The sequence below is a fragment of the Marmota marmota genome, unplaced genomic scaffold, assembly GCF_001458135.2.
Source record: "Marmota marmota marmota unplaced genomic scaffold, marMar, whole genome shotgun sequence".
Classification (NCBI taxonomy): Eukaryota; Metazoa; Chordata; class Mammalia; order Rodentia; family Sciuridae; genus Marmota; species Marmota marmota.
Window position 1 is genome coordinate 10,556,085 of NW_025999960.1, and position 21,047 is coordinate 10,577,131.

Here is a 21,047-nt window from a genome sequence, read left to right on the forward strand (position 1 = left end):
GTCTTTTTTTTTTTGTTTTGTTTACTCTGTTGGTCTCATTGGATGAGTTTGGAAGGGTTCCCTCCCTTTCCATCCTATGGAGTAGTTTGAGAAGTATTTAGAAATGTGGTCTGAGTGATATCTAATTTAATGAGATGTTTTATAGCATAGTATATAGTTAATTTTTGAGTGTATGTTAGAAGAAAATTTGCATTCTTTAATTGATGCCTGCAAAATTTAATGTAAAGTCCATTAATCGAGTTTTAATTGTTTTATTAAAATATTCTATTTCTTGGTCAGTTTTTTTTGTCTTGTTTTTGGTCTGCACGACCTATTAATAAGTAAGAGGGAAGTTAAAATCTCACCCTATGGTCATGGATTTCCTAATTATTCCCTATAGTTCTATCAAGTTTTGTTTTATATTGTTGACTCAACCTTAGCTATATATTTAGTCTTATCTTTCCTAACAATTTAAAAATCATTGTATTTACCTGAAGAATTTAATATTGGTCATAATATAATGATTAATAACTACCCTAGCTTACTTTTGGTTAGTTTTGTTGGCTATATAATTTTACAGCCTATTACTTCCAACACTTGTATTCTTGTACACATTTCATGCAAACATACATCTTTGGCTTTTATTTTTTTGATCAATTATCTGTATTTTATCTATAAATTATTGTTTTTAAGTAGCAGGATCAATATATTGCATTTATATGAGGTCTTGATTCTGCAAACTTTTTTTGCATTTTCTTTTAGCAGAACTCCCTTCCTTCCTTCTTCGTTTTTCTGTCCAAATTGATTGAATTTTGTTTTTCCTTTTCTTCTTTCTATCCTTTTTCATTCCTCTAATGGGTTTAGAAATTATGCATCCAATGCTACCTTTTAGTGGCTTTAGCTATGCTTGAAAATTTACAACACATGTTTAAAAACCCAGCAAGTCTATCATTGATCAATATTTTAATCATCTTCCAAATAGTCAAAGTTCCTTGGAACATTTTAACGATGATTAACCTCTTTTATCCACATGGGATTTTTGTTTAGTTTTTAATTTCTTTTCTAGTCCCAGAAGAAAATAGGCATTAATTTTATTGTTTTATATAATTTTTTTTAAAGATTTAATAGATGTTTATCAGTTTATTCTCCCACTGTTCCTTCTTGTCTCAGATATTTCTTCTGAGATCACTTCAGGAGTGAGGTTCATTCTTCCTGAAATATAATATTTAGAAAAGAAGGTATTTAGGGGTTATGCTGTTTCAGTTTTTGCTTTTATTTTCCTTCATTTTAAGAATCTTTATGACAATTGTTTTTTAATTGTGATAGTTAATAATTTTGCATTATGTAAACATCAACATACTTGGATTTAAATCTATCATTTTGCTATAGTATTAGTTTTTGATTTGCTTTATACTTCTTTTGTTCTTTTTTCCCTTCTTTTTGCATTCCTTTGGATAAACCAAATATTTTTATACCTTATTTTTTTTTTCTACTCCATTTCTTTGTTAGTTATAAATGCTTTTATTCTTTTTGTGATTACCCTGGAGAGTCAATACAGATAACTCATTAGTGTCTAAATGCTATTGCCAACATTTTCCAATAACTTTATAGCATCTGTTCATGTACCGCATTTTGCCTTTGGCCTGTTTTTGTTAAAAAATCGAATTACACATATTTTACATCTTAAATGATATTATTGTTTTTTATTTTTAAACAACTTTATTATGGTATGATTGACATTCAAGACACTGCACTCATTTAATGTGTGGTTTTGACCTGTGTTTACGTTTGTAAAATTGTCACAACAACCAGGATAAAAGTTTCTTTGTGAGCTTTTGTAACTCCTCTTGCCTGTCCTTACATACTTTTAGGAATCACTGTTCTGCTTAGTTTGAAACTTTTGGAAACATATAAATAGAATCCAACAAGGCATGTATATGTATAATTGTTGTTAAATTTATCAGTTATTAATTCTAATTATTCTTTTTCTGTTCTAAATTTTCCAGTTGATTTAAAAAAAAAAGAGATCCCAGTTCTTTGGAAAAATTAATAATCTTTTCATGCATTTTTGGACATATTAGTTATAGTCATTTTGATATTTATGCTTATAACACCAGTATCTTTATTATTAATGAGTCTGCTTATATAATTTACTTCACTCTTGGTTTTCAGTAATTTTTTGTTTTCTATTTATTTGTATGCATAATTTTAATTGAATATTATAAGATAACATTTGTAGAACAGTAAATGTTCATGCTTATATAATCTTTCCTAGGAAACACTTAATTTTTTTCTGTCATGAAAATAGAACCTGTATTTCAGGATTCCTTTGGGCTGGTTTGTTTCTGGTTTCTTACTGCATTGTAGCCCTTCATGTATTACAACTTAAAGCCTGACATTGCCCAGATTTCTTCTACTTTGATGTACCATGAACTCCAATTTTTATTTCCTCAGCATGGTGATACTACTAAAATGTGTACTTAGCTTTTTTCTCTTATCAGCAATTTTCTACTTGCTCTTTCCTCTCACCTACATAGTTTAGGTGTTAGAAAATGCTCTGTGAGAGATTGTGTTAGAATTTTAAGTTACTTTTAGAGTTTCCCTTTTTCTGATATTTTGGTCTCTCATGGCATGAGTTCATAGGAAGACATAAATTTCAATTTTTGTGTTTCTGACACAGTGACATTGATTCTAAGTGTAGACCACAGTTTTCCATTTCATCCCTAAGGGACACTGGTAATCAGCAAATCTACAAGCAAATCTACAAGCAATGATAAACTGGTCTCATCTAAAATGCATTTCTTTCTCTTAGCCATCTTGGCCCTTTAAGTCTCAGCTGCCTCATTTACTCTTTGATGCTTCAGGTGAATGCTTTCATCATGATAGGTGATTTTTCTAGGTGCACAGTTCTAGGTGGATAGCTACTTCTTGTCAGCCCTTTGAAGTCCTGTCTTATGACATCCACTATTGCTGTTTGCTGCAGTCTGGCTGGGCACAAAATCACGAGCCACCACACACCTTGTAGATTCAAACAGCAACTCTTTATTCTTGAACTGTCTGGGGGAAATCCACGTTCTGGGCCCAATTCACGTTCTGGGCGAAATCCCAAATACTCTCTGAATCCCGCGAGAACTCAACGGGAACTCAAGGAGCAGGCATGCCTGAGGCAGCAGGATACGCCCTATTCCCAGCAGGGTACACCTTAAACCTGGAACCTCCCTAAACCCGGATTGTCCTAAACCGGGAACGCCCTAAACCCAGATCCGCCCTGGTCCTTGAGCAAGGTCACCTTACATGCAATGTCATTGCAAATGACCTGGGTCATGCCATGCGTCATTCTTACTTAGCAGTGGCCCTCAGCAGCTGTTGGGAAGTCTTCTATAATTATTGTTCCTGTAGAGTATTTGTCTTCATTGTCTGATTTTAAGATCTTTGTCTTTTAAGATAAGTGAGCCCTACAATTACTCCAGCTTACTTCCTGGACAGAGTTTCTTGACTTCAACACAGGAACAAGGAAATCAGATAGAACCTGGAGTTTCCCTGAGTTGTAGAAACAGAGTAGATTTTGTTTCATTGCGGTACTGGGGATTGAACTCAGGTATGCTTTACCAATGAGCTACATCCTCAACACCTTTTATTCTGTTTTGAGATGTGGTCTTGTTAAGTTGTTCAGGCCAGGCTTGAATTTGCAATCCTCCTGCCTTAGTCTCACAAGTCACTGAGATTACAGGTATGTGCCAATACTTCCTGCCCAGGGCTTGTGGGGGGATTGGACAGCTAGAATTTGAGGGAAGACTGCCATAGAGGAAAGAAGAGCACAGAGAAATTATTCCAGAAAGCTGAAAATTTTCTCAAATTTTTTAAGAGTAATGACGTGAGAAACCACTTAAGGCTGGGAAAAGAACCTCAAAAGGAATACAGGAAGAATTCTTAGAGCTCACACAGGACCAGGAATAGTGGGTCCACAAGGTAGAAAGACAAAACCTTGTCATTTATGGTGCATCAGATATAGTACTCAGAAGAATACTAGTGGGACAATATTAACCCCAAAGACTTTTCTGGTCCTGCCATCTTACAAGCTTAAAAGAAAGACTTATTAGGATCAAACTATTTCCAAGTAACTTAAATATATCCTCAACAATAAACTCGAAGAGTATTCATAGAATAATAAAAATATCTAGCATTCAAGAAGGTAAAACTTCACAATGCCTGTCATCTACTAAAAAATCACCAGAAAAATATGACCCATAATAAGAAGAATATCCAATAGAAGAACCCAGTAGTGGTACTGTTCATATAATAAGTGCATGAAGATGTTGAAATTATAACTATATTCCATATGTTTATGAAGGAAGAAGAATTCCTAAGAATGTGAAGTTGGGATATAGCAGATTAAAAATGCTTTACATTTGATAATTCCAATATATAGTCCTTGTATTGCTTAGATACTTTATTTGCTATTGCTGTCAACTCTCACATTTCTTTTTATGTTGGGTGAATTTTTATTTTTAGCTCATACTGTAATACTATAATTTATCTACATTTTGAGGATTTAAATTTAGTTTGTTTTTCTCCAAGGAGTATTTGCATTTTCCAAATTTGGAACCCAGGAGGTACTATAGTTTTATGACAACTTCAGATTCTTTGGAGGATCCTGATTTCAGTTGAAGACTCAGGTTTAGTTCCTCTACTTTGCAGTATCCCCAGACTTAGTATTATTTTGTTTTCTTAGTGTTGTTATGAGCCTTTTGTCTTAAAGCAACCCTAGATTTTAAATTTTCTTACTGGCACTCTTTCATTTTTATCTTACTAGTCTCCCTGTCTCCTAACTTCTCTTACTATGCATAAAATATATGTTGGCTCTGTTTTCCCCACTTGCCATTATATTTAAGTTACAAATCACTGATCAAGCCCATAGCAGGTACTCAACAAATATGTAGTACATGCATTTTTAATTATGAAAATATTGTCAGTTAAATGAATACTTTGCCATATGACCTACTACATCGATATAAAAACACACAGTATTTAAAATTATACTATTATTTCTAATTTTTGTTTTTAGCTTTGGAGTCTGAGTAAAATAGGGCAAGTGACTCTTACCACATAAAAAATTTATGTAAAACAGCCTTTATTAAATTTTTAACAAAAATTCTTATGTTGTCTGATTTACTTTGCTTCCACTTCATAATACTGATATATTTTTAAAGTATTAGATACATTTTTATTTTAACTGGAGTAAAAACACCCGTTTTGGTGCTGATTATCCAAGTGATTGCTGAGCCTTGATCTTTTGATTCTACTTTAACCTTGGCTTAGAATTGTATTACAGAATTTCCCAAAGGGTCCTTACTTTAATTTGAAAGAAATGATAATTGATAGACTCCTTTACTCACCTTAAAGTTCTTCAAAAGAGACCAAGACTCTGTCTTAATTTTTTTTTGTGTGACCATTCTTGGGCTATTTCTACTATGCCTCAGTTTTCTTATTTATTAAACAAAGGAGTTAGAATACATTATTCTGAGATATAACTGGGGAATTGAAAAGCAAAGCAACTGTAATTAATATCTCTCTGTGTTTGATACTAGTACTCTATTATTTAGATTTCTGTTATGAATTTTTAATATCTTTATTTAGTAAATCTATAAAAATGGAAGGTGTAGACAGAATAATAAATCTGCAAGTACAAGATACAAGTCTGCAAGAGTTTGAGGAGAGCTATGAATAAAAAACAAATCCAGGATGAAAATAGAGACCTGGATACCTGGAGACAGATAATAGGAATACTGGAGATGTGAATGTCGTGGCCCATTCTTGACCTCTGACCTAGTTTTCCTTTCCTTTTCCAATATTTCTGTTTGTGGGAAAACAGATTCTCTTCTCTCTTCCACCCTGCCTGTGGTCAGGGGCCTGGCTTCCAACTCTTATGATTGATTAGGACAGGTCAAAAACCAGGGACGTCAGCGTTTCCTTTTTTAAGGTTTTACACAAATGGAGCACAACCTTTCATTTTTCTGGTTGTACATGTACATTTCTTGAAATCATACCCATAAATAGGGGTAATGATGTCCATATCATTCTACCATCTCCCCCCTCACACTTCCTCCCCTCCCCACCTCTCCCTCCCTTTTTTCTCCTCTACTCAATCCAAAGTTTCTCCCTTCTTTCCTTGCCCCCTGCTTTTAAAAGAATTGATTTTAATCTAAGATAGCTTATTATGGCTTATTAGTTTGAACAATATAAAATTGGGTTTGACCTTAGAAATTTTATTTCATATGATTACACTTAGTACATCTGTATGTAAAACACAGACCAAATGGATTTTATCAAAACTATGAAGTATATTTTACATATAAAATTAAGTATGCTACTAAATATTTTCTTGGGCTACAAGCTAAGATATAATGTAAATTTATTTTCCTTTTTATCTGTGCCTAGTTTTACTTAAAAGGTAAAGTATTAGATAATAATAAATGAATGCCTTTTCTTTCCCTTTGGTGTTAGGGTTTTTCTGTTGAGAAATAGTAAGCAATTTAAATTAGTTAAGCCTAAGGATGGTTTAATGGTCAAGAGTCAAATTATAATAGTAAAACATTGCATTTGGACTCTTTCAATAAAATGGAAGGTTTATTACTGTTTTTCAGTGAGAATAGTTTATTCCACATGTTTAGTTAAGAGATTCTTACTTTATTAAAATTGTATCTTAATACACTTTCAAAATTGGCATTAAACTCACTCTGGGAGCACTATCACTTTTGCAGTTTTCTAATTACACTCTCACTTTGCTTTCTTTTTAGAATCTCTTTTTAATTTCACATTTAACAAAATTTTTAGTATTATAAGGAATTATATTTCAATTTTCAATGTTTGTTTTTCTGCCAAATTTAGTGAATAACAAACATTTTTTAAGTAAGCTCCTACTCCTAATAGGGAAAGGTAACCATCTGTGTGGTGTTTTAAAATTCTCTTTGTACACTGAAGTAACAGGATTTGATCTGAATATTAATGGATTAATGCCCTTGGGGAGCAAAAGTTTTATGATCTTATTGTATAAAGCCAAGTTTGTCTACTGAGAGTACCCTTTCTGCCTAATGGTATTCTATTGTGTTTGCTAGATAATTTTCTTTGTTGATATTTGAATCTTGGAATGATTCCTTTATTCATCTTTATTTATTTATATTACTTATATATATATTTTTAAAATTTTTGGTGCTGAGAATTGAACCTAGGACCTCATATATTCTAAGTATACCACTGAGCTATACTATGAGTCTTAATTCTCTTCTTGTAGTTATTTGTACCATGTTAAAATTTTTCAGTTAGTAAATTTTAAAGAAAAAAAATGAAAGAAAGAAATAGGATTCATGTGGTTAGAAACTATAAATTTACACAAATCTGTAATGAGTACTTCATGTATTCACTTTTATCTGATTTGAATAATTTCAAATGCCAGGATCCAATTTAATTTTAAATTCTATTCTCTATTCAAGCCATAAGAAATAGTTCTTACATTTAGTATTCTAGTATTTAAAATATTAAATATTACCTTGACCTTTAAAGAATATCTTCAGTATGTTACTTTAGGTTTGTCTCATATATGAGAGAGGCATATAATGGCAGATAAAACATAAGGAGGACCACTTTTTATTTTAATAAGGATAATGCTTTTTAAAAAGCTAGTAGTCATTTAAGTTATCAGATTTTGAGCTAATTTTTTCACTGACAAAACAAATTATACAATCCCAGAATTGGACTGGATCTGAAATGTTGTATAATCAAATCTCTTACAGTATATCTGGCAAGGGGCTATTCCTCCTTGTCTGCACTGAAAGGAACTTAGTTCCTCTGAGTCCATCCTACAAGCTATTTTGAATGGTTACTTCAATATATGAACTTTTTAATAAGGAGATCTGTAGAAGATTGCCTCTGACATGCATTTCAAGGAGTATAGGAAGTATAGGAGCTAGTCAAGTGATGGGAAAGGAAGCAAGAGTATGATAGGCAGAGAGCTCAGCATAAAAACCCATGGCCAGCTTAGTCTTAGTGGAAACAGAATGGAAGGTAGAGAGTAACGAGAGAGGGATAAGCTTGCGTCAAACCAAGTGATGTCTCAATGTTGAAGAGCTTAGATTTGATACAATGGGGGAAATAATGATCATTTCAATGTTTTACATAAAGAGGGAAATAATGATCATTGAAATGTTTTAAATAAAGGGATCATGTGATCACATTTGCATTTTAGTTAGATCTGTGGGCTATAGGTGAATTTGAGATGGAAAAGGACAGTTATGCATTTGTTGAAAAAAAAAATCTCATCCAGAGAAAATGAGAACCTAAATTTTGAAAGAATAATATTCAAGTAAGGACCTAAAATAATAGGAGTGTTGATTGAAATGGAAAGTAAGCTGGAAGAATGAATTCTACCTGGAGTTATTCTGAAAATGATAAAATAGTAAACTCAGAAGTAGGCATGGATTTCGGGATGAGAAAGGCCACATTGGAGATGAGGGCATTATTATTTGTTGGGGCAAAAGAGTGAGAATTTCTAATTTGTTTTTATATACTGAGTTTGATTTTCCAATAGGATATCCAGAAGGACAGTGGGCAAGTGAAACTCCTCTGTGGGAGATACTGAGGGTTAAAACCACGAGAGTGGATGAGACCATGTTGTGATATGATAAAGAGAAGACTCAGGACAGACCACGGGAACATTATAATTTGTGTGACAAGTGAAAGAATAAAAAAGTTGCATTGGTGTTAGGGAAGTCAAGAAAGAAGGATACTATGTCATATGCAGCCAAGATGTCTAGTACCTCAAAGGTCAATACATTTCTACTGGAGTTGGCAGTGGTTGAGGTAAATTACATTGGCCAGAAGAATTTTAGTGTTGTGTTTGCATGGCAAGTAAGATCTCAGTGAGGGATGTCATGGTTCCTCTTTCATGAAGTCTGCATGAAAAGGCAAAGATAGTGGATGATAGTTCAAGGACATGAGATCAAGTAAGTATTAGTTTTAGGATTGACTTAAGAAACTTTTGAGGCAAGAGAAAAAGAGTGAGGACAAAAGGAGAACTTGGATATACAAAGAAGATGAAGGATGGCTGGAGCAAGATCCCCAGGGAGGGGAGGGTATTCTTTTAGAAAGCCACAGATAGGGTATTTTCTGAGAGGATTACATCATCCTCTGAGAAACAAGGGTAGGAAGTAGGAATATCCCTGAAGTTAGACAAGTGGAGTGTGAGTGGGCAGGAGGTTGAAGGAAATCATGTTTGATGGCAATAATACCTTTTAGAGGTTGGGACCAGTGTCATATTCTAAGAGTGAAAGTGGCTTTACCTAGAGGCTCTGAGGGGAAATTTGAATAGATGTTGAGGAGAATAGAATGAGAATTGAAAAGAACAAGGAAAAGCTTTGGCACATTAGTGTGTGATGTGGTGACAGCAGGTAATGTTGGGGATGATTGTATTGTGGACTTACCAACTATATTCAAATCCTAGCACATATTGTGGGGACACAGTGGTAACAAAAGGCCTTCACTTTGTTGCAGTTTATAGATAGTGTAGTATCTACACAGTAGGTAGTAAAATAAAATATAATAAAGAGATAATATAATAATACTATATAGTGCCTCAGACCTATTGAATTTTTTACTCACAATCAGTCCCAAACATGGCAGTCACTTCTATTCCAAACAGGGACTCAAGGACTCTGGAGCCTTCCAATTTATGGCTGTGTATTCTTCAGTACCATGTTAGGCAAATTTCACTTGTATTAGGGATCAAGAAGGTGCCAGGGAACTAATTTCATCTGTATCTCAGAGTGTAGCAGGTGAGACAGGCTTAGCTAATTATTGTTTTTATTTTTTTTAATTAAAATTATTTATTTATTTTAGGTATACATGAAAGTAGAGTGTATTTTGACATATTATATATGCATGGAGTATAACTTATCATTCTTGTGATTGTACGTGATGTGGAGTTGCACAGTCCAGTATTCATATATGAACAAAGGAAAGTTATGTCACACTCATTCTACTGCCTTTCCTATTCCCATCCCTGCTCACTTCCCTTTATTCCCCCTTGTTTAATCCAATGGACATCTATTTTCCCCTACCTGACCTTACTGCGTGTTAGCATTCACATATCAGAGAGAACATTCGGCCTTTGGTTTTGGGGATTGGTTTATTTCAGTCCCACCAACAATGTATGAGTGAACCTTTTCCTGACATCTTTGCCAATATTTATTGTTACTTGTATTCTTGATAGTTGCCATTCTGACTGGGTGAAAATGAAATCTCAGTGTAGTTTTAATTTTCATTTGTCTAATTGCTAGAAATGTTGAACAGTTTTTCATATATCTGTTGAGGGTAAAAGCATCATCTTCTCCTCCCTGGACAAAAATGAAGACACATTCCTTAAGACTGCTTCTATCTTCTGGGAAACAAAAAGGTGTGAAAATGCATTGGAGGAGAGGGTATATGGCATTAGCTATGACGAGATTCCAACCTAAGGAGCTGAAATTATGAAATGGAGATAAATCAAGCCTTCAGTAATAATACTTGTGTGTTGGATCAAGTCTTGATTGAAGTCATTCCATCCCTTTAGTTAAATAGTTTGCATTATTTTCGGAACATTTATTGTATGCAGAAAACCAATTATGTTTGGTTTAGGGAGCAAAAATGATCTTAAAAAAGGAAGAAAATCTGAGAAGAAAGCAAATAAAGAAAGACTCCTTATAATTTAAACTAGTTTTAGTTTTGTTTTTGTTATTTGCAACAGAGAACATCCTCGCTGGTTTGTGAATGCCTGGTGATGTGTCTTTACCAATGTTCTGACTTTAACAAAGTAGATATACTCCTTTAAATCACTGCAGGTGCCATTTGTTTCTTGTGTATGTGGATGGCCAAATCATGTAGGAGGTTTGGGAGCAGAAGTCTTAATGGATAATAGTGTNTAAATACATATATATGGTCATGTCAAAAATGTATCACTCTTTTTTTTTTGGTCTTGGGGATTGAACCTAGGGGTGCTCAATTAATGAGCTATATTCCCTGTTCTTTTTATTTTTTTATTTTGAGTCAGTGTCTTGCTAAGTTGCTGAGGCTGCCTTCAAACTTGTGATCCTCCTGCCTCAGCCTCCTGAGTCACAGAAATATACCATTCTTAATGATGCTTGTTTCTTCTGTTGACTTATAAGAAATGTTTTTACTCTGTTATTTCCTGAAATTCCTCTAATGAAAAATGTTACAAAACTGCACACTCTGTGATCTATAGGAAATGTGGCATATGCAATCATCCCCCCATGTCTGTGGGCTTTATATATTCATGTTCAACCTACCACAGATTGAAAATATTTGAAAAACATTACATGTGTACTGAACATGGACAGATTGATTAGCTATGCAGTATAGCAAGCATTTTAATAGCATTTACATTGTACAAGGTATTATGAATAATCTAGTGATCACTTAAAGTATATGGGAGGATGTACATGGCTTATACACAAATATCATGCTGTTTATATAAGGGACTTTAACATCCATGGATTTGGGTATTTGTGGAAGTTCTGGAACCAATCCTTTGTGGATACTGAGAGACAACCATAATTTATTATCCAAACCAGTATACTTCAGAAAGGAGGGAGGTCACTATTATTAATTATGCCAGAATTATAGTTATAAATCACTACTGTCCCATGCCAACACCACGAATGGTCACCCCACAGGGCAGAGATAGTAAATTTTCACGTGATATTCTAAGATAGCTCCAAGGTTCTTGATTGGATTGTATTGAAATATCATTTTTGAGAGCAGTCATCTGATGGCAGTCTGTATGTACGTTTTTAGTATTAGGTGATCCATCATTGAGTTAATTTTAAAGTTGTCCACGAGAAACTTACAATGAAATTTGACTAAAAATATGGGTCAATACCAGTTCTAACCTTAATGTATTGTAGCACTTTTATTGTTTTTTTCCAGTGAATTTCAAGCTGTGTCAACCTGCCATTTTGTTCTAATGACTCTAATGGCCGAAATTAGTACCACACAATCAGCTTGCAATGACAGTATAAATGGTACTGTCATGTTTCTCCTTTTTATTAACTTGTATTATTTCAGCCAGTGCAAGTCAACCTACAATGTTTTATTTGCAACTCACTCTTAAAACCACCACCATTATTATTTGACTCTTAAAGTACATCCATTAATAATTTTTTGACACATGAATATGTTAAGAAAGAAATTCACATTTAAATCTTAAATGAACTCTAATTTCCAGTTCTTGTGGTTCTTGGTTATAAATTACTGAATTAAATAAATAGATCTTGGTTTGATGCCAAAAGGACTTGCAACAAACGCATTCCTGAGTGAAGAGAGCCCATGAGTCTATAACATTTCCTAAACATTTCTAAAGCATTTCCTCTACATTTCAAAATAATGATTGATTCTGAGCTCTCTCCTGATTTGCTCACAGCTGTATCTCTGACACCTAGGACTTTGTCTGGCATATAAGGTCACACATTAAATATTTGTTTAAGGAATGAGTAAATATTCTTTGTAGTTTGCTTTAAGATATGTATGTCATATATTTTAACTTCCAAGCAGTCTATGCTTAAATTCTATTTACTGACATATGCCTGTCAATGTGTTGTGTGGAGGCTTGAAAATATCTGGCTTTCCATTAATTGAATTAATTAATTGGATCAATTAATCAACAAGTTCTATAATCTGATAATTTTCAATACTAGTATTATTTGTTTCAGTAGAGAGTTTTCCACATTTTCCTTTCAGTTATGCAGTCATGTTCTGCTGACTTTTGTATTTGCCCTTTGCTTCTCTAGCACAGGTCAAGAAACCAGGTAATGAAACCCAATCTGCCTTTTTACTTTTTTGTTCCATCTAAGAATTTAAGTAGGATAGTGTTTCTGTTAGCCTGGTTTCCAAATGACATTAACATGCTATTTTAATAAAAGTAAGATCCAAGGGAAAGTTTGGTAATTAAATCTTAAAAGATTATTTTTTCCTATTATATTTTTCCTATGGCTATATGAGAGCTAGAGTGGTCATTTCCAGATGGAAGCATGCATGGGTGCACATGCATGCGTGTGTGCACGCAGGCATGCACACACACACACACACACATAATTTCATAACTTTTAAAAAGGTGATATTTTCTCTAGTGAGAAATTTTATTATAAGACTTCAGACCTACCCAATTTTAATTATAATTTCTACATTTATATAATCTATCTTATCATTATTCATACATGCTTTATCAGGAATGGAGATAAGTATAATAGAGAAAATTTGTCTTGGAAGAAACCAGGGTGATCTATGTTCAATTTTTTATTATTCTCACTTAAAAAAAATCTTTCTAACCTTTCAGGATACTAGTGCCCTCATTTTTTTCCTTTATCATAAATCAAAAAATTTGTTTGGACTAATTGTGATATTGGTAATTTTTACTTCATTGTTCATTTAAAAATATTTTTTCTTAAGGTATTTGAACTTAAACATTCTAAGTTTGGTATTTGTCTTTGTGAATGGGATTTTAGGGATCTGAGTAGAAATCATATTTTGCTGAGATCCACACCAGCCTCCATAACACACATCCTTGACTTCCTCCCCCTTGAGCTTGCTCATGTGACTGCTCTTGAGTATGAACTATTTTAAAGTCATCTGTGACTTATTACAAAGATTTTATTTCTTTTTCAGGTCTTCATGTACCTTAAACAATTGTATCTTCTTATAAATGAGGTTGTGCTTCATTTTATCATCTGACCAGCATTAAGAATGGATCTAATGAAGCAAAAGGAAATGATATGGAATTTAGATAACTTCTTTGTCACTTACCCTAAGTGGTTTCAGTATGAACCAAAGACACATTCATGAAATAAAAAATAGCAAGTAGTGTGTGTTAATTTATTTTTTTTTTCATGCCACAATAATGAACAGTCTCTGGATACTAAATTCTCACATTAGGATCATTTTGCTCTAGTATCACATGTGATATGATGATTATCTTAGACTTTATTCATGATCATTTAGTTACAAAAGAATAAAAAAAAACACATTATATATTAGTTTCCTCCATAAAACTGTCCTATGGCAAAGACTTCATAATTTAGTGAGAACATAACGATTCAATAAAATAGAGATGTGTGTATTTTGATTTACAATGTATGTTGATTTCTGATACTATTTATATTTCAGGTCAGTTGCTGAGGTTAAAAATGTTTCGAGAGGATCATGGATCTTGGATGACGATGTTCTTCAGCACAATTCTCTTTCTCTTCATCTTTTCTCACATTTACAACACGATTCTTCTGATGGATGGCAACATGGGGTAGGTTATCTTTCCCCTTTCTACTGTGGTGAGTGTTAAGTTTGAAATTCAGAAGAATTCAATCAGAATTTTTTGGTTTGTAGTAACATGAATCTCCTTTACAAATAGCCTACCCTGAAGAGGGATAATTGTGTTTTCCCTAAGGCGTGCAGAATTTTTTTCCCCCTATAAGCATAGTATTTTACAATACTTAAATTTGTTCCTTATAGTTTCAGACTTTTCTGTGGGGTAGTTTGAGGGCAGGTACTAGTTTTATTATAGTGACAGAGTATGAGAAGCAGTAAATTTAATGACTTGCTTATATTCACCTAATTAGTACAGCAAGGATGCAAGGAGGATCTTCATGTTTTCATTTCTAACACTCTGCAGTGCCTGGCTAAATAAGGTACTTGATATTTGTGGCTTTAAATTAATTAATTAAATATTTATTCTTTAGTTATAGTTGAACACAATACCTTTATTTTATTTATTTATCTTTATGTGATGTTGAGGATTGAACCCAGGGCCTTACATGTGCTAGGTGAGCGCTCTACCACTGAACTACAACCCCAGCCCTTACTTATTTATTTTTATTTTTTATTTTATTTATTTTTTACTCTTTTGACAGTTCAATAGAGAGACCTTTGTTCTAAATGGGTCATTTCGAAAGTAGGCTACCTTGAATTAAATGCTTATCAAATCATTAGAGTATGAACATGTGCTGATAAGTAGATTGCAGTTTTCTCAAACTTTTTCCAGTTCTTTCATTATATAATGAGACACAAGGATTGGTCCTTTGGCATAATTTCCTCTTGGTTTTCCCTCAGTAAATTTTAAGGGCAGCATACAAGGAGATTGGTTTAGCCTACTGCATTAAGAAATTAGCTCAGTGTTAATAATAAACCACTTTAGATATTTGTTATTCATTGAAATAGTTACTAAGGAAGGTCTTGATCTACCTTTCCCAACAGATTGGAAAGCCAGATAATATCCTTTTCTTCTAAATATTAGTCTAGGCAAGATTATTGCCAGTTCTATAGTAAGCAGTTTTTTGATGTTATGTATAGATTTTAGCATCATGTTCAATGCTGAAATGAAAGATAATTTAAAATTCTGCTTTTTCTCCACCTTTAAAGGGAAAATCAGATATTTTACAAGTTTTATACTTTAGTCCTTGATAAGAAGTGATAAATTCAAGAATTCAATTTTAGATCAAATATTCAGAGCTCATAAAGTTATTAAAATGCTTTGTAATTGTTTCTTGTAGTTAGAATTGATGCTATTAATATTGAATCTATTTTTAAGTGATGCAGTTACAGACTCTAACCTGGGGCTGCTTAGAATGTGTATTATTTCTAGTAACAGAAATAATAATAATGTAGTATATAAAATATATTCTTTGCTCAGAAGTTACCTTTTCATCTATTTGTATTTTTATGTGGAGCTAGTGAGGAATATGTTAACCAGAAATGCTTAACTCTGAAGAAAGTAGAAGATAAATCAAATGTGGTAATAAATAATCCCTTGCACACTGCAAAGCATGCAGTAGCTAATAATAAAAATAATCTTAATGACAGCTAACAATTACTGAGCACTTCTTAATGAGACATGAGTCATCTCAAATCTCACACTGACCCTATGCAATAGATATCATCTCCATTTTACAGATTAAGAAACTGAGGACTAGAGAGGTTTTGCCACTTTCCCAAGTTTACATTCTAATTAAATATTCATTTTAAGCAGCAGTAGAGAAAGAGTTGAAGAAGTAAGTAGTGAATATCAGTAACACAACCCTTTGAAAAGCTAGCACAGATCTGACTGAGGGCTGGTTTTGCTACTCATTCGCCACATGTGTGCTAGTCTTTCTTTGAATTTCAATCACATAAGCTGAGTTTGACAACTGAAAGGAGTAGTAAGTACATGCAGGAAATAAGATAATAGTTTAGAATTTATGTGTACTATCTTAATGAAAATTATAAGTGGTTCTCTTTTATTCTCAGACTAAATACATTATCACGTTTCTATGTAACTGTTGAATCCTTTAGCAATACACTTCATTTTTTTTTCTAGAAAAGGATGTTTTGCTGAGAAGATTTACAGGTATAATTTTTAAAAAATTCCAAAGCCAGGAACAAATTATTTAGTTCTACAGATTAAAAAAAAAAATCACTGTTTATAAAAGATGTTTACCCACTTTCATGATACACATCATTTGAACTAGTGAACACTTCAAAGTAGGAATGTAAATCTGAAGGAAATTCAGTTCTAAGAGCAAATAGATAAACTGTACTTTGGAGTTTCTTCAGGGGAAACTGTTATTTGAGGCATTTCTTCATCCTATGTGGGGCAGAAAATGATGGCATCTGAGTGTGGAATGGACACTAAACACACAGACATCTCAGCTGACTGGTTTATATCAGATGATTGCCAGTGCTAGAGGATTCAGGATTCTTACTTACTGAATTTTATTTGCATGGAGGATTTCGGTCTGTCTTTGTTTATGAATTTCTCTAGGAATACTGGCCTAGCACAGTCCCCAAAAGTGTTTTAGAGACTTTTCAGTGAAGGCTAGACTTGAGTTCATATATTTTAGGACTCCTTTCCAAACAACAAGACTTCAGGAATAGTATGAGCAGTGAGTGGCTGTACTGCTTCAGAGAGGGAGAAGAAAGAAATTTTCCCTACTGGTCCACTTTTAAAAATTGTTTATTTTTTTTCTAGTTTTAGAACTGGGTGTAAATATGGGCTAAGCTGGAGTCCCATGATGTTTTGCCACAGAGAACAGAATCACGAGGTGTATCTAGAACAGAACCTAGCCACAACTGACTTGATAAGGGTCAAGTTGCCTGGCTCCTGTTTTTTCATTATGGGGAATTCCCTGTGGTAGGCACTGACTCTTATGGCTTTAGACACCTTAGGGGAGCCGAAGAGAGAGGCCATCAAACAGAGAGGAAAAGAGGTAAGGTAACTGAAGGGGCTAAAAGGGACCAAGACTCAGACTGTCCATATGTCCTGGCACTGTGGAGAAATGACTGCACTTTCCTTTGATTCTGTTTCCACCACTCCACACCTCACAGCACCAAAACGATGCTTTTAAAAATCTCCTTTTGTTCTTTAAGTCACTTTTACTAAATAAAATAGTGAGGTGGTAGGTGAGGGTTGTGCTGCAGAGAAAGTGCTGGCCCTGGGCAGTTTTGTTTCTAACCCTTTTAGGAGCAATTTTTTTTTTCCTCACAAGGTGGCAGACTAAAGTAACCTGAGGCTTCTACTGCACAATCCTTAGAACTGCTGGAAAATATAATGCAGCTGGATAGGCTCTTAATATGCATAGCTGAGATTAGGTAAAGGTAAGGAAAAACTAAGGTCAGAAAAGCAGAAAGACCTAAAAACCAGTCGAGCAAACCTGTGGGCTGTCCATGACTCCTGGACTTGAGGTTTTACCCTCCTGCAGGGACCAGAAACAAAAAATTTAGGCTTATATTAAGTGAGACGTTTAAGCAAGTCTTCATATTAGTTCTGCAAAGGGTTGTGGAGGAAGAGCAGGCTGGGAACAGAAGCATGAGCACAGACAGGTGCTGGGGAAGCCTGTCTGACGCCACACTGGGCTCCAGGGAGGAGAATTTCCCCAGGGAACTCATCTGGACACAGTTTTTTGGCTTTAATGTACAGGTTCTTTAGGATCTTTGAACATCTACCAGCTGCTAAACATTCCGGTACATTCTCTTCTCCCAGTTTCAGATTCTTACCTCCCTCTGGAGCCCCCACCCCCCCATAGTTTGGAGAGTTTCTGTTTTATCATGTAGACCAATTTCATTCCCTTTTTGCCTCAACTTCTGTTCGCCTTTGATTTATTTGGGGCCATTTTCATAACCCAAATCATATAAATGCATTTTTCAGTCCGAAGAACCAGTATCCTGAGATGATTGCTGCCTTCTCAGGATACGAAGGGGCTGCTGCTGCCAGGGTGTCTTGGGCTTGGGTTTACAGTATAATTGTTTGTTTTGGTTTCCTTCTACTGTTTGGCTATCTCTTGGGAGAGAAAAGGGAAGATATTGAAGAAAAAGGGGCAAAGTGATCATTCAAAAAGAGAGTTATATAAAAAAAGTTATATAAAAACCACAGTTGAACTTCTGCAGTGACAATACAATATACTGCGTTATTTACAGGACCAAAAGCCCCCAGAAAAATAAGACATTAATAGGGAAGAAACACGAAACCATTTTCTTCCACAGTTGTATGATTTTACTTGATTAAAAAATGGTTCCAAATGAATTTTCTTGAGGCCCTCTGTGTTCAACTAGGCAACTTACAGCCACTCCAGTTAGACATTCTTTATTTAGTAGGAATGAGAAGGATGTACTCCAAAGTCCAAGTCAAGGTCTTTACTGACTAGAAACTGAGCAGGTCACTTACGGCTGGGGAATATTTTTGGTTTTTGGATACTTCAAACACTTTGAAGTTGTCCTTCTGAAGAAATTCTCAATAATCTAATTTTTATAGCACCAATAGCATAAATCTTTAATTCGGAAAGGCTTGGTTGGTCTTTTCAAATATCCCCATCCCCTAAAGGATAATGCATATCTCAGGTCAAGCAAAGAAATGGTGTGGGGAGGTAAAGCTAACACACCAAGGCTGCCATTCAAAAGACTATTCCAAAAAGAGCCACTTGATGGCAGCAAAAGGCACCTTTTTGAGCACTGATCAGCTCATGAATGAGTAACAGGTTTTCTGGTAAAAGAAGGGAATCTTCCTTTTCAGTTCTAAACCTTGGTGTTAAAGTATTTGTCTTGTTGTTCATGAACCTTTTGCAGAAATCCACAGTGAACTCTATAATAAGCACTGATTATTTTGTGAAGTCCCTGGCTCCTACTCATGTTCTGACATAGGCTTAACACATTCCTACAAATATATCTGCATGTTTATAGACTTATTCTAGTATTACAAAAATGGAAAGAACTATATTTATTACTGAGGAACTTAGACATTTTATTCATCGATAAAAATTCCTCTGTGAACTGGAATAAGTTTTCAAATGGTACATACATAGTATTTAGGGGCAGGATATGAAGATGCTGAAAAAAAATTCCTTTTCAGAGAATTTTTACAAATATTAATTAACATATCAATAGGTGTAAGTATTTCAGAGAGAACTTGAAAATGGGACAAAGTGATATAAGCAATTTTGAAGATGTGTTAATATTCATATTTTAGACGTCAACAGTGAACATGTGAAGTAGGTGGTGGGTATGATAAAATTGGGATAGATTTGGTCTCTTTTCTGTCTCCTTTCTGATGAAGTTTAATAAGAAACCCTGTGGGAATTCACATGGTGGTGAGCTGTGGGCTGACAAGGACAAGTGAACTAGGGCAGGTAGCAGAAGAGAACACTTGAATGGATACTTTTCTGAGATCTAAAATGCATGTTTTCTCTGTACAGAGGGACAGCCCAAACAAGCAAGGATGAATAAGAAAAATAAATAAGCGAAAGACTAGCAGAGACTTAAAGGACTGAATGAAACTGCTCAAGATCTAGGGCTTTTAGAGTCCCTGCACACGGCTGACCTAAGCTTTGCCCCCTGAGACGCTCACATTTGCATGATGTGTCCCACGTCATGACAGAAAAGACTCTGATTTATAGCTTTGGTGTCTGTTGCCAGAGGTGTATGTTTCAGCGAAGTATTATATCCAAGACTGAATTACCGGTTAATGGGATAAATTCAGGGTGAACTTTCACTTTGAGCAGTATTTTATTTTTTGACTGGGTTTACTGTTTTCACAATCTTCATTAATGTTTTCAAATTCCTTACTTGAACTTTTTTTTTTCTTCTTGCCATTAAAAAAAAACATTTTTAATGGACGCATAGTAATTGTACACATTTTTGGATACAGTGTGATGATTTGGTAAATCTAGTCATCACTGATCTAGAAGTAGCAGGCAGGTACACCTGTTTACGAAGAACCATTACATTTACTTGCTGCTCTTCAAGTAGAAAATTGCTTATCTTGTTACCAACGTTTACACTGATAGATTCTTCTAAGAAAGGAATGTTTCTGTTTGTTTCTTTGTTTTTAAAGGTGTTATATTTATTTGGGGGCAGGGGAATGGTAAGAAAAAACTTAAATGGTCTTGAATGACTTTAAACTACCAACTTTTGTATGACCCAAACTGACAAAACTGAAATACAAAGCTAGTGATATGAATTGTGGTAAATTAAAAAAAAAAAAGACACATTCTTTCCAAAGGTATATAATGAGGCACTTTGTTAGGATGGATAGCTGGTGGAGAACTGGGGCAGGGTTCTGAAGCTGAGTGGGAAGGGCGCTTGGCTGTAAGTTTTAATGAGGCCTCAAAGTACTCAAGTCAAAGCTAAAAAGCTTGATTGGGCTGCTAAAACAAGGCTGAATGCAAATTCTGCTGGAGTGGTGCTTTAAATAATTTGTTGGCTTCACTCTTAATTAGGCTAAACATTGACTTGCTTGTATAATTAATTCACCATAATAGCACCATTAATTAGTAAGGCTGGGAGTAAGGGGCAAAACTGGTTGCTGGGAATGGGTTGGTGAGAAGAACAACTTCTGAAAGGAACGTATGGGTCTGGTCAAGAGGGTTGACCTGCTGGGTCATAGGAGAGAGGGAGGAGGGGAAGGGAGGGGTGAGGAAGAGAAGGAGAATGGGACTTAATTAGCTAGAGAATTCAGGAGTAGGGTACAGCTTCTTACTTTAAATGCTCTTGGTTTTGCAGTACTT

General features: G+C 34.4%; 1 protein-coding gene across 3 annotated transcripts in view; it reads left to right on the top strand.

The window, feature by feature from the left end:
* Tmem117 (transmembrane protein 117) overlaps positions 1–21,047 on the top strand; it is a 474,182-nt gene that overhangs the window by 69,361 nt on the left and 383,774 nt on the right. For all 3 annotated transcript variants that reach the window (XM_048802574.1, XM_048802575.1, XM_015493238.2), the window contains one exon: positions 14,188–14,320. In XM_048802574.1, the coding sequence (XP_048658531.1) occupies positions 14,188–14,320 (133 nt within the window). The remainder of the gene's footprint in view (positions 1–14,187; positions 14,321–21,047) is intronic.